Genomic DNA, 15,178 nt, shown 5'->3' on the forward strand with positions numbered 1-15,178 from the left:
GCTTTTTAAACCATCCTTACCCCAAGTCAAAGGACCTAGAGTGATGCTGACAAAAACATAATAATTTTATTTAGTTGAGCTATGTAAAATTGCCATGTTTGTATAACTGCAATACTGACAAGTTCCTAAGAATCAGCCTGAATATTTCCTTGGATTTTCAACATGTCACAATACTTGTGGGTGATTTGGATGAAAAGTTGATAAAGGGCAGAAAATCACCATTTTCTTCATCTCCAATTTTCAGCCTTTCTCTTTCCTCTCTTTGCCTCCTCAACAGGGTCAGATGGAGGTGGGAGCAAGAAGTAAGGCTAAGAGGTCACTCAGAACCAAATCTGGGTCAGGGCCCAAGCTCAAGGACCTGAGGCAGACTTACACTTCTACTCCTAAAATGTTTTTAAAGCAGGGATCTAAAAATAACCTTCTGTCCCTCTCATTTTCTTCTGTTCAGGGACTTTCATCCCAATAATGACATTCACTCACACTAGGTGGGTTGAAGACAAACATACGCCATGTGGTTTGATTTTTGGACTCTAGAAACTGAGCTGATCACAAATCATTTTTCACCTCTTACATCTGTTTTCTCCTACTGGTCCCAGAACCGCCTTGACATTTTTCTAACCACCTTGCCTTCTTTTTTCTAAGAAGCTTTTCAATGGAGCACATAAGAGTTTTCCAGACACCTTCACAAAATGAAAGAAGAAATTACTGCACTGTTGTCATCCTTCACCATTTTGAGACGAGTGTATGCCTTTAAGGGAAATATCCACATCTAACGGAAACCCATCATTGCAGGAAGAAGAAAAATAAGCGGAAAACCTTGTATTTCTTCACCACACATATAATAACCAGGAAGTCACCCCCCCACCTGGTGTGGCCAAATGTGTGCTGGAACTCTCAGACAGATGTCAAAGATCAGGCATTAGAAAAGATACCAATTGAATATAATAACATAGGGGAAAAAGTCCTTTGAAACCTTAAAGAATTGGAGCATAGAATGCTGATAAAAGACTGCTTTCAATCCACTTCAATCCAAATCAAAATTAAATTTAACTTCCACTTTTAAGAAAATATATTAATTAGGGCATCTGGGTAGCTCAGCGGTTGTGTGTCTCCCTTTGGCTCAGGTCATGATCCTGGTGTCCTCGGATCAAGTCCCACATCGGGCTCCCTGCATGGAGCCTGCTTCTTCTCTCTCTCTCTCTCAGTGTGTCTCTCATGGATAAATAAATAAAATATTTTTTTTAAAAAAAGAGAATATTGATAGAGTATTCTCATTTCTGTACCTCTCCCTCCATGCAAATTCCAGGAGCACAAATCTAAAATTACAAAGTCAGGACTCAGGCAACAACAACAACAATAACCACAACAACAACAAAAACTCCACAACCAAGTGTCTACCTAACATGAACTAAATTATAAAAGGTTCCCCCTCGGATGCCTGAGTAGCTCAGCGGTTGATCACCTTCCTTCAGCTCCAGGCATGATCCTGGAGTCCTGGGATCGAATCCCACGTCAGGCTCCCGGCATGGAGCCTGCTTCTCCCTCTGCCTTTGTCTCTGTCTCTGTCTCTCTCTCATAAATAAATAAAATCTTTTTAAAAAATAAAAATAAATAAACAAATATACAAACAAACAAACAGATAAATAAATAAATGATTCCCCTCTACGGACAATGCCACTCTTAGGAGCAGTCTCTATTGTATTATTTTCTTAAAGACACTTTCAATTTTATACTGCAAGATAAAAAAAGAAATACGGGAAGGCCAGACACAGGTCCCCCTACTGTCCTAAGTAGTAGAAAAGTGTATCCAACTTTGCAACATGATCAACATGACTTCAAAGAATTGGTATCAGCTCTCTTGTGATACTTGGCAACTGAAAAATATAGTAACAACAACTCATGTATATAGCAGTCATACCAGCGATGGACACAGCCAGTTTTTTTTTTTTTTTAAAGACTTTTTTTTTTTTTATTTATGATAGTCACAGAGAGAGAGAGAGAGGCAGAGACATAGGCAGAGGGAGAAGCAGGCTCCATGCACCGGGAGCCTGATGTGGGATTCGATCCCGGGTTTCCAGGATCGCGCCCTGGGCCAAAGGCAGGCGCCAAACTGCTGTGCCACCCAGGGATCCCGACACAGCCAGTTTTAAGGGCGTCAGGCATACTACCTCACTTCATACTCTTAATACCCTTCCCAGCAACTGTGTGAAGACCCATTTTCCCCTCTGACACATGAGGAAACTAAGAGTCAGAAAGTTAAGTAACTTGCCCATATGAAAGCTGGTGATGAAGCTAAGAGTCAAACCCAGTTCCTCTCCATTCCATAGCTTCTGTCAAGTTCTCTCACAAACTTTGCCTGCAGAGGCCAAGTAAGAACCAACTCTGAGGGGGTGAGAAGACCCCAGGGAACTGGAAACTTTGCAGCACCTTGCCCACTCAGGATGGGTATCAGGTAGTCAGTTACTTAGCCTCAACTGATATTCACCACAGGAGATACAGTTCCAGGGAAACCAGATATTCCAGTTTCTTTGGAAAAATTCACCAAATTAATACACACACATACATTTTAATGTTGGCAGCTAGTTCTTTAAATACATACACATACGCACTTCCTTGTATGGGCAAACACGACATATCTGAGGGTTAGATCAGGTTCTGTGGGCCACCAGTTCATGAAGTCTGTCCTACCGCACACTGATTCCTATTTATTACATCCACCAGGAGGCCACACAATATAGTCCAAATCCAAAAGTTCCAACAGGGCCATTATTAATTCATATTAGGGCTCTGTCCATTTTGCAAGGAAAAATTCTCCTTAAAACTACAAATATTTTCAATGGATGGAAAAGAGGCCCAGTTTTAACAACAGAAGCATCTGTTTTATCACATGTTCAGTACCTGAAAATGAGCAATAAAATGCCATCAGAGCCACTAAAAGCAGGCCAGTCCAATAGCAGTGAGAGCGGCCCCTGGGTTCAATTAGTCCATGCTTTGCCAGATCCACAAACCAGTGAGAATTTAAAAAAAAAAAGGTATATTACAAAGGCAAAAAGCACCTGCAGGAACCACTCTGCCCATAACCTTTCTCGTCCCTTTTTCCCCTTCAAGTTTGATGATTTGGCAGTTCTGGAACTCTTCCGAGAGGAGTCAAGACTCACTCTGCCAGCCCCAGCTGTTCAGAGCGCAGCCCAATCTGTTCCATACAGTTGGCTGTATTATAACAATAATGTGGCTACAGTTCACCTTCATTTGCTGCAAAGATCATTAACTATCCCTCAGAGAGATATAGCATTAAAGAAAGAGGGTGCCCAAGGCATAATAAATGGAAGTCTCTGGGTAACAGGGTTCAGAAAAGGTAAGATGATGCCAGCAAGGCCACCTGACAGTGTCTGTGGTCAGAGAAAAGAGAAGAAAACAAGGACAGGCAGGAGAGATGGAAAATCAGAAACAGAAAATGGAAAAGCAAGAACGTGCCTGGAAAACATGTATGTTCATGTGATGAGAGAAGAGAGAATAAAAGAAAATTTGAAATAAAGACAACAGTACATTTCGCGTTCAATCATAGGAGAGACATGATTCTACTTGTCTGACAACTCAAACTCTCTACTACAGAGGGAAGAGTAAATGTGGAAGGGGTGAGAACAGGAAAATGAATTATAGTCCCATATAGGAGGAGTGCAACATTCTAGACAATTTTAATACTGTAAAAGATGGTGAATTCACTGAAACTAGTCTTTAAGTCACCTATCTGACCTCCCATTCATAAAGCTGCTGAATTACAGTGTAGCCTGGGTGTGTTTCCTCATTTCATTCGCGCACTCAGTTATTAAAGACTTATATGAGCCTCATTTGAATCTTACTCTCCTGCCACTCCATCTTCCCACCCAATCAACTAAGAGATCAGGGACCTTCAGAGAAACTTCTGCAGAGAGAGTGTTCTTGGGTTGATAACAAAAGCATCAAAATCGGTACTTATTCTAAGCTAATTGCAACTGTATTAATTTAAACTCCATTCTAATCAATAATGGAAAGATCACTGGCGGTAAGTGGGGACTCGACTGGTAGACCTCACCCCCCAAGAATTTACATTCTTTGGAATTACACAGGTAATACTTTTAAGAAGCAAACACAATAGCTCCATATTCTCCATCTTCACTGCTTTCTTTATCTTGTTTGTCCTTAGTCACATCTATGTCTAGAACAGTAGTCCCCAACTGGGGGCAATTTTGTCCATGAGACTTTTATGGTTGCACCCTGGGGGAATGGGGTGCTACTGGCAATTAGTGGATAGAAGCCAGGAGTACTAATAAATTCTATAATACACTGGAAAGCCCTGTACAATACAGAATGATCCAGCTCAAAATGTCAATAGTGCAGAAGTTGAGTAAACCCTGCCTGAGAATTGTTTCAGGGATTAAACTACCTCTTAGGTTCATATTCCATTTGGATTTTAGGAGTAGTCATTCAGAGGGAGTTTCTAAATGATACCTTGCTATCAAGAGAATACCTCCCCTCCACATAACAGTAACATTTAACACAAATGAAAAGGAAAGCAAGGGGCAGAAATTGGAAACTAATTTAGAAGCATGGACGGAACCCTGGTAAATCCTACAGTAGCAGCAAACTTTACAAAAGATTCCAACCAGTGACTTCATTACTAAAATGTTTTTTTTAAGGCATAATCTAATTCAATTCACCTAGAAGGTAGCTTCAAAATGTGTGCCCCAAAGACAGAAAAAAAGAAAGTAAAGAAAGAAAAGAAAAAAGAAAAGAAAAGAAAAGAAAAGAAAAGAAAAGAAAAGAAAGAAAAGAAAAGAAAAGAAAAGAAAAGAAAAGAAAAGAAAAGAAAAGAAAGAAAAGAAAAGAAAAGAAAAGAAAAGAAAAGAAAAGAAAAGAAAAGAAAAGAAAAGAAAAGAAAAGAAAAGAAGAAAAGAAAAGAAAAAAGTGAGATTAATAAGGAGGAAACACAGCCTTGGCCACCTCTTGTGGATAGAGACAGATACCCCGCCCCTCCATAGCTACACCAAAGCCCCAAGACTCCGTGTTAAAGCTCTTATATTGGCTTTGAACAGAAGAACCTCACCTGAGGGTTGAAAAAAGTTATGCTTTAGCCCCTTCCTGAAAGAAGAGAGACAATCCTCCCAACCACACCTGGAAACTAATTAGTAGTCTTTGATGTACTCATCTGTCCTCGGCCCCAGAGTCATCCTAACATTTATAGCGCTTGGTAAAAAGTTATTTGCTGTGAGGTAATTTAGTGTAAGCTCAGGTCACACTACAATCTTGCCAAATAAACAGAACTGCCAAGGATCCTTTCCTGTTGCTTTAGTCTTCAGACTGATGTGGTTGCTCACCTGGTTGGCGCTCTTCCCCCCTCCTGAGCCGCACTCATTTCCCTGGGGTTTTAAGTGTGTGTGGCAGGCTGCAGGAAGGTCTGACATGCTCAGGCTCTTTGGCTTTTTTGGATTCATCTTGGCAGTCATACTTAGACTTAACAGCTCCTGGGAAGGAAAAAGCACAAGGGAGGTGCAGTCTTTAACAGGGCTGGAGCTGTGGCTCCCCAGCCTAAGAAGAACATGTCCTACCCTGTCAGGATGGGGAAATCACTTTTGAAGTGGAGCCCAGGCCTCCCCAGTGCACACCATCCACCAGCTATTGTTCCAGGGCAGACTTGCACTCCACATAATAGAGACACAATGACAAAGACATCCATTCAACTGTCTACTGAATGCTCACCATTAACAAGGTACTGGGACCAGAGAAAATGGACTGGGGAAAGGCCTGTGTCCTTGGAGTAGAAGAAAATATTGCAAAGGAAATTTTATTTGAACAATGTGGGATGGGGGACGCAACCTGTTCCCTCTTGTGTGCTTAGAATACAGAATGTGAAATTGGTGACTTATTTTATGAAACTGTCCGTGTACTTTAAAACAAAAATAAAAACACGGATCTGGTTTTGTTACCATCCCAGCTATTTCCCAGATCTCACCCCAAAGTTGCTTTTGTAACCCACTGTCAATAGACTCCCCTACCATGTAATGGAGATAACAGCAAGTTATTAATCTCTGGCTTTTACAAAAGAGAAAAATCCAGGAGCAGGGGGAGGGGATCATTTCTACTGTAACCAGGTCAGTTAAGGAAACCTGTAGTATCCAATATTCTTATACCCACTGGAATGTATTAAAACACCAAAATCCTGTCCAGTTCAATCCCAGAAGGAAAACATGCAGAGAACGGCAGTATTCAGCATTGGGCATTGAAAGTGTTTTCAAGTCTGGGCAGAATGCTAGAAATTACTAAATCAGCCAATGATGTTACACTGAAGAGAACTCTCATCCCAAATGTAATTACCTTACAACCCCTGAAGATTTCTTTCCTTTGATCGAAGGAGGTTAGACTGAAGGGAAAGGGCATATATGGACAGGGTGTAAAGATGACCAGGAGATAAAGGAAAGGAGGATCAGAAAAAGAACATCTATACTCTCAATTCAGCAGTTCATTTAGTAAAATGACAGATCGTTCACACACTTCTTTTAACTCACAATACTCAATTTGTCATCCAACACTACCATCTTTATTAGATATATTGAATTTTTAAAATTTAAATCACAAAATGAATTATATAACAAAATGTGCCTTTTTAATTCCATGCTAAGAATGTGTTTTCTCCTCCGGTGACTTTTTTTCTGGAATAAATACCAAGTTGATCGTTATGCCTCCTACTCATCTTCTAGTTTCCCTGGATCAGAACATCATGAACAATATATTCAATTGTACCTGTGTGTGTATGCATGTATTTATTTTTGACATCATGTTCTTGTCAAGTTTTGGCAACTGTGCTCTTTTAACTTACACAACCCCGTTTGGGACACCCAGTTGCTTTACCAAGCAAATGAAGCAGTCGGAATCAAGTTGCTTAACTCCAGCCACTAGTGTCAGGGAAATTTTATTGAAGAGTATATTTTTCTGAATAACTATGGTGGATGCCACATTTTTGTGAGTCCTCCTGGAGAGTGTACATGAACTATCAGTGAAGACCTGTCCATTATAATCCTGTAGTTTATAGTATTTGTGATTTATGACTGGAAAATCATCTACTTCCCTGATGATCAAGGAGAAGTCTTAATTATATATAATGTAATTAAGGAGACAGTAAATCTAAAACAAGTAAAAAGAGCTTCATACTTATCTTAGCCATCTGCAAAGTTTCTTATAGACACAAACTATTTGACATCATGTTGGACAGTTTTATGAGCTTCCTAGGAGTTGTATGTTATTTAAACAAGAACATTTTGCTGTCCTGATATAAAAGTCCAAATTAGCACATTTAAGGAACTCAACAGAGGAAGTCTCCCCATTAGCATGCCACGCTTCTCTAGGATAGCCTACAAAAAGCCAGAGGAAGTAGTGAATGGGCACTCGCATAGTCATCAAACAGACATATTCTAATGGTATCACAAAAAACACTATCCCCTGAGGAAAACAAATAGGACAAGGGTGTAGAAAGGAAAAGCAGAAAACGTTATATTGCACTGTGTCACAGCATGTGGCTTACTTTCTTCCTGACTTCCTTGGTATAATTAAAGCCTGATGTGGATAACACCTACATCTAATTCACATCTATCAAACCAACCAGAAAAAGCAAGAGCGAGACAAGCAGCAGAAGCCCAATTCTACCCAATAATAAAGAAAGAAGTGAAGACAGCCTGGGGAGATCCTTGAGCCCTGACTGTTGGTGGCGTATCCTTCACAGGTAAATGACGCTGGTCACAAGGTGATGATAATTCTTCCTATCCTTCCAGTGCTCTGGGCTTTTGAGGAGTCTAGTCTCCTACACACATATCCCCTATTTTCCTTCCCACCTCTACTTCTCCTAGAGAGCTCAAATGTCTGCTGATAAACATAGGAGGAAATACCTCCTTCCTCCCTTGTGCCCTTAAAGAACTTTGCATTCTGCTATCATAGCACTTCTCGGACTGCATTTTGATTAGCTGAGTACACAAAAGTGTGTTCTACCAGAATCCAAATGCCTTGGGGACAGATTCAGCATCTCATCTACAGTTTATCTCCAGTGTCCAGCAGAGGATCTGTCTTACATAGTAGGTGTTCAATAAGCATCTGTTCAGTAAGCATGCCAGTGAACCAAGAAGTGTTTAAATTATACAAAAGACTAAAAGCAAAAAGATGGAGGGGAAAGGACCTCCACCCTTCAATCACTACATCTGAAAGGATTCTAATGGCAGGATATTTTTAAATATAAAAGAAAAATGGATTCTCAAACACAAAAAGATCAACAATCCCATGTAAATTATCACAAGGGCAGTGGACATTATAAATTATAGCTACGAAACTCTAGTCCTTTGAAACCTAGGTGGTATTTCCTTTAGTTCTACTCTTTGATCTTTCCTGAGATTTGTTTTTCCGTCGCTGAGTGGTTCAGGCTACAAACCAAAATGATGCAGGGACACCTAAGTGCAAAGACACAAAATCTTCCACTCTCTCCAAGCACAGCTAAAACTCTAATTACCAGGAAGTGTGCCCAGAGAGCTTTTGCTAACCATTCCAAATGACTGAATCTTTTCCCACCCTCTAACTATGCCTTGAGTTCCATTTCATGACTACTTATAAATAATAAAAAAAATATGATGGTTTGGTAATACACACTCAAAACTAGTTCCTAAGTCAAACAAGGCCAATTAAAGTTCTCAGGGAGTCACAATCGCTAACTCATCAGGATAGGAGGTAGCATCGTAGAGTGGCCGTGGAGCCCCTGCACTGGGGTTTGAACCCACGCTAGCTTTGAGACTGTGGCAAGTTATGAATCCTGTTGTGCTTTGGCCACTTCATGTATTAAAAAAAAAAAAAAAAAAGAAAATGGTACCTACCCCCCGGAGCACTGTGCAGAACAAAAAAGTCAATCCAAATAAAGACAAGAGACACACATGTGATACACATTAAACATTCAGTAATAGTCAACTGCTATATGGTCATCTTTGAATGTGCCTCTCTTTTACATGATTCCTTTAGTAGAACATTCCAGAAGATGAGAAAATGCTCCTTCTGAGAAGGTCAGTGACAGAAAGTCACTGTCATTTCATAGATGGCAATATAAAAACCTGGTCCTAATATATGCTCCTATAGGGCATGAAATCACTGAAGGTTTTGAAAGGAAACATAATTGTAGTATTAATTTTATTATAACCCATATGATTGCACAAAAGACATCTTGTTGAGCCACATAAAACGGACTAAAGAAAAAAAATATTTGATTTTTTGATGCTTACTAGCAGTGTTTTAGGCTAAGTTAGTGCCTCCCTAAGTATATTTCCTTCTCTGTCCAATGAGATTAGTCATGGGTCACCATGACTAATGCTTTTGATAAAATGTAATATATATGAAAGCACCTAATTACAGATGATCCACACAAACTTTATATCTTTATTCCTCCCAATTTGTATCTAAATCTCATTTGCTGTGATTCACCTCATTTTCCAAGATCCTCTTCTTACTTTCCCTCTCTTCCACATTGGATCACGTCAGAAAGAAAAAAAAAAAAAAATACTAAGGAAATCGAACCTAATGAATGAGTTCCCTGTTTCTTTGAGCCAAGAAAATCTGTTGCAATATGGATGTGAGGGGGCCAAGAAAAGGTGAATGGTTACCAGAAAACTATAGCAAGAAAGTAGATGGTGGAATATGCATTGTTAGTATCAAGCTAAGCCTGGACTTTAGTGGAGGATAATAGACGTATCCTATGATGCTCATTCTTCACTTTGAAAACAGATGGTGAACAGGAGCTGAGAACACTGAATTGCTTATGCTTCTGGGTCTTTCTGCAAGATTAGAGAAGACAATAAATAATAGTGTATATGTAATCTGATAAAAATCAGATTGCGGGCAGCCCGGGTGGCTCAGCATTTTAGCACCTACCTTCAGCCCAGGGTGTGATCCTGGAGACCGGGGATTGAGTCCCACATCAGGCGCCCTGCATGGAGCCTGCTTCTCCCTCTGCCTGTGTCTCTGCCTCTCTCTCTCTCTCTCTCTGTGTCTCTCATGAATAAAAAAATAAAATCTTAAAAAAAAAATCAGGTTGCACGTTCTCTCCTCTCTTCATAATTGAGTAACATAGCAAATTAAAGATTGGACATGAACTTCAAGATGATTTGTGTATCGTTTTTTATTTATTAACTTTTAAGCATCTTATTTGTGCCTCAGATCTACTATTAAATTATCACTGGTTCGCAGCCCAAAGGTTTTGATTTTAGATAACAGGAAAAGAATAATTCACCACCTAAAAAGATAACAAGGAAAGAAAGGATATCTTAAATTCTGAGTTCCCCATGTTCATTTAATACAAAATCCAAATTAACCACAATAAGTAGTTGAATGAAAAACTAAATTTCTGACCCTGCACTATATATACTCATGCAGTATCACAAATGAAAACAGAAGTGTGTACACACACACACTCTTTTTTAGCCTTTAAAAGACTAAGATTCAGAGGGGTGATGTGATTTGACAAAATCCATATAGCTCAGAAACACAGCACGGCGATTTGAGCCATGTGTTCTAAATCTGACAATGCACGCCCTCTCCTCAGACTATGCCTCCTCTGTGCACACAAATTAGCAAAGCAGAGTTTCACTATTGGAAAGGCAAACTGGAATCAACTAGCAATGGTCATGGAGCATCTGCTTTACCTTCAATGTGTAAGGAGCCACTAAAACTCTATTAGGAAAATAGCATTGCTGAAGAGGAAGGGAAATAGTATCTGCCACAGACAGATGGAATTTAAGAACTGAAACTCTTCTTCCTGTAACAGTGCTTTCTCCTGGTCAGATGCTGGTCTCCTGAACAGTTTCAGACACACTGTTTAGTGAAAGGATAGTCAACAAGTCACTCTTTCGAACCTTCCCAAATTTCTAGGATATACCATATTTATCATGATTATCTCCTATATCCAAACTCTCCCCAGAGGAAAAAAAAAAAGGAAAAAAGAACCAACATTTTCCTATACTGTGAAATCCAAGATCAGCTTTTATGAGATCCACTAAACACATAAAAAGAAATAACCAAGAATACCAACAATTTTGAAAGAGAACAACATAGTTGGAGGACTAAACCTACCCAACTTCAAGACTGAATAGAAAGCTATAGTAACCAAGTCAGTGTGGCACTAGTGAAAGAATAGAAAAACAGATCAGAAGAAGAGAATAGAGAGCCCAGAAATAGACCCATAAAAATACAGTCAACTGATCTCTGACAAAGAAGAAAAGCAATACAATGGAGCAAGGACACTCTTTCCAACAAATGGTGCTGAACAACTGAACACCCGCAGAGAAAAAAAGAAGAAGAAGAAGAAGAAGAAGAAGAAGAAGAAGAAGAAGAAGAAGAAGAACAACAACAACAACAACCACCACCACCACCACCACCTAGATTTGCACCCTTCACAAAATTACCTCAAAATGGATCAAAGAACTAAATGTAAAACACAAATTTACACAACTCCAAGAGAATAACATGGGAGAAAATGTAGAGGAATGTGGTTGGGCAGTGATCTCTTAGATACACAACAAAGACACAATCCATGAAAGTTGTAATTGATAAAGTAGACTTCATTAAAGTTAAAATTTTTGACTCTGTGAAAGATATTATCAAGAGTCACAGACTGGGAGAAAATATTTGAAGAAGAAATATCTGATGAAGGGCTCTGCATCTCTAAAATATCCAAAGAACCCTTAAATCTCAATAAGGAAACAAGCAGCCCAATTTAAAAATGGGCCACAGACCTTAATAGCTTATCAAATAATATGTACAAACAGCAAATAAGCACAAAAAGATGTTCATCATATGTCATCAGGGAAATGCAAATTAAAACAACGATACCACTACATACCCATCAGAAGGGTCCAAATCTGGAACATGGACAAACCCAAATGTTGGCATGGATGCAGAACTACACAAACTCTTAAACATTACTGGTGGGAATGCAAAATGGTATAGCTACAGTGGAAGGCACTTGGGCAGTTTCTTCTAGAACTATACATTCTCTTATCATACAGCAATCATGCTCCTTGGTATTTACGCAAAGGGGTTGAAAAGTCTGCACACAAAAAAGCCTAAACACAGATGTTTAAAGCATTTTCACTCATAATTATCAAAACCTGAAAGATAATCTCGGGAGATTAATGGATAAAGAAATTGTGGTACATCCAGACAAGGGACTACTATTCAGTGCTAAACAGAAATGAACTAAGAAGCCACAAAAAGACATGGAGGAAACTGAAATGTATATTACCAAGTGAAAGGCTAAATTCTTTAGGATTCCAACTTTATGGCATTCTGGAAAAGGCAAAACTATGTAGACTGTAAAAAGGCTAATTATTGCCTGTGTTAGGGAGATGAGGAGGGATGAACAAGTGGAACAGAGAGAATTTCCAGGGCAGTGAAAATACTCTGTATGACAGTAAACGATGGATGCACATTATCACACATTTGTCTAAATCCATAAAACGTGCAACACCAGTAATGAGCCCTGATATAAACTATGACCTTAGGGTGATAACAATGCATCACTGTAGGTTCATCCATTGCAACAAATGTATCCCTCGGATGGATGGGGATGTTGGTAATGGGGGAGTCTGTGCATGTGTAGGACAGGGAGTATTATCAGAAACCTCTGTACTTTTCTCTCAATTTGAACATAAAACTGCCCTAAAATCTATTTTAAAAGAGAGAAAGAGAACCAAAGAAGAATAAAATATAATCATACCGATATTTATAGTTTTAGTCTCCTTGGAAAAAAATGTATAGCATTCTTCATCTTCTTAGATCTAGTTAACACAAAATTTGTTCAAGAACAACCAAGTTCCATGAGATCATCTAAAGAAACAAATTATCAGTAGGGAACAATAATGATGGGTAAAGATAATATATAAATGAGTAAAAAAAAAGCACTTCTTAATTCATCAATACAAGTACCTATGTAAAGGGTATACTTGTATACATATGTAGAAAATTAAAACAGCTTTAAAAGTCACTCACTGTGAGCCCTGGTTATGATAGAATAAAAAGTGTTATCCCTTGACAAGTATAAAATAAAAATCTTTGGCTCATGCCAATTTGGAATGTAAAGAGAACCTAGAAAACCACTGTCAGGAGATATGAATGTCTATGTTAGCAATCCAAATCACACAGAAAGGAAGAGGAATAGCTCCCACATGATGTTATATATAGACTAATATAAAAATGATTTACTTAGGAGATAGTGTCTATGTTGGAGGGGAACACAAGGTTATAAACAGCTTTTATTCACTTGGTTCAACACCAATGCAAAGCTCATGCCTTAAATGGCTCCATGAATGGTTCATTAGGTGCCAACTACAAGTCTACAAATGCGTTTATTTTAAAACAAGAGCAAGAAGAGGCTGGCTCATGGTTCATACAACTTTCTGAGGACCAAGCTCTCATATAAAGCTTTCTGAATGAGCCCATATACCTACCAACTACAGTTTTGTTGGCTTTCATATGCACCTAGGTATTTTTTTTCTGCATTTCATCTAAAAATAATCCACACAGTCAACAGAGGATTATGTTAGAGAGAAGCATCTGAATTCTGGCTAAGGTTGAAACTCAGTTTTTAGAAAGCCAATTAAAATTCTCCAGGCTTCAGGGAATACCTGAATAAACTAATCTGCTCATTCTACTTTTAAAACTTCCAAAAGGAGTGATTCTAAAAGCAATGTCTCCTTTTGAACTCAGATTTTTTTCCTTTATAAACAGACTCCTTTCCAAAGACAAACTAAAATCCATGACATTGGGTCTTTACCTCAGTTTCTTGGGTTGCTTTCACGAGGAAAGTCTCCTCCAGTGGGTGAGGCGAACTAGTCAGAGATGCAGATAACTATTTCCAGCATACTCTGAGTGTTGAGCATACAAATGGCTATGACCAATCTTGAATACCGCATGATATTCTTTAAGCAGTATAAACTACAAATATTGTAATCCCTAATAAAATAATAAAATTATAATCAAAAGTATTGGACTTAAAAGCAGAACCATAATGCTGAGTGAAGGCTTAATGGTAATTCACAATAAAATCTTATCTCATAAAAAATGAAATAATTTCATATTTGGATATGAGGTCCATAAAAATCAAGTTTTTCTACCACCTTTATAATTCTAGTTAGTGGTGAAACCAAGACTATACCTCCAGTCTTGACTCCTGACCATTTCTTATCATTGTAATGAATTTTTTTTAAGATTTTATTTATTTATTCATGAGAGAGAGAGAGAGAGAGAGAGGCAGAGACAAAGGCAGAGGGAGAAGCAGGCTCCATGCAGGGAGCCCGACGCGGGACTCGATCCTGGGTCTCCAGGATTATGGCCTGGGCAGAAGGTGGTGCTAAATCGCTGAGCCACCCGGGCTGCCCTGGAATGAATTTTTTATTCTACATCTAACATATTTAATCAGACCATGGATTCATTCCTTTCTCATGGCTAGATGTTAGTAATTTGTGTTCACAAATCACTAAAAGTTCAGGGATCACAGAATATGCACTCAGGACTAGACCAAAGACAAGTCCTAGGATTGCTGAGGGCATCGGCTATTGCAATGGGACTGTGGGGCCTGCAGGGTGATGCTATGTGCACTCCACCAACATACACACTGAAGAGGCAATTCTCCAATACTAGTGTCGACCAAAATCAATTGAGAGAGTCAGGAAATGTCTATCTTCTTTTTCAATGAAGAGAAGGTAAGGGGGAAAAATTGAAGTAACACTATTTGAACAGTCACTCCTGCTAGATTAGAATAGGGCAGGGATGATGGAAAGCACAGATAGATTTCCTTTACCTAAGTTCGAGGTAGAACTAAGGTAGACAACAAACTTGGAGCAGAGATATCACAAAAGCCCCAAGCTTTCAGGCTAATGCAAATCACCACTGTTCCAGAGTTCTGAAATTTGTTACCTATACTATCATTGAAAAAGGCTAGTACTGGGAAGAAAGAAATTCCCAGCTCCCACAGCTTATGAACACTGAAACTGGTGCTAGAAGATGTCCAAAAAAGGTAAAGGAAAAAGTCATTTGGCCAGAACAAGGTAAATGGTCTCATGGATATTATGGATGGATGGATGGATGGATGGATGGATGGATGGAGAAGGGTAAGCAAGAGCAG

The 15,178-nt window shown here is 39.0% G+C and overlaps 1 protein-coding gene across 21 annotated transcripts in view; it reads right to left on the minus strand.

Annotated features, from left to right (window-relative positions):
* The window catches only part of LOC140626332 (uncharacterized), a 591,342-nt gene that overhangs the window by 267,402 nt on the left and 308,762 nt on the right, over positions 1-15,178 (minus strand). For 17 of the 21 annotated variants that reach the window (XR_012025519.1, XR_012025521.1, XR_012025520.1 and 14 more), the window contains one exon: positions 5,355-5,501. The exons of the other annotated variants lie outside the window; for them this stretch is intronic. Coding sequence is in view for 10 of the 17 variants with exons in the window: in XM_072814043.1 (XP_072670144.1) it covers positions 5,355-5,501 (147 nt within the window). In the remaining 7 variants the exon portion in view is untranslated. The remainder of the gene's footprint in view (positions 1-5,354; positions 5,502-15,178) is intronic. 21 annotated transcript variants of the gene reach the window in all.

The sequence above is a fragment of the Canis lupus genome, chromosome 37 (genome assembly GCF_048164855.1).
Source record: "Canis lupus baileyi chromosome 37, mCanLup2.hap1, whole genome shotgun sequence".
Lineage (NCBI taxonomy): Eukaryota > Metazoa > Chordata > Mammalia > Carnivora > Canidae > Canis > Canis lupus.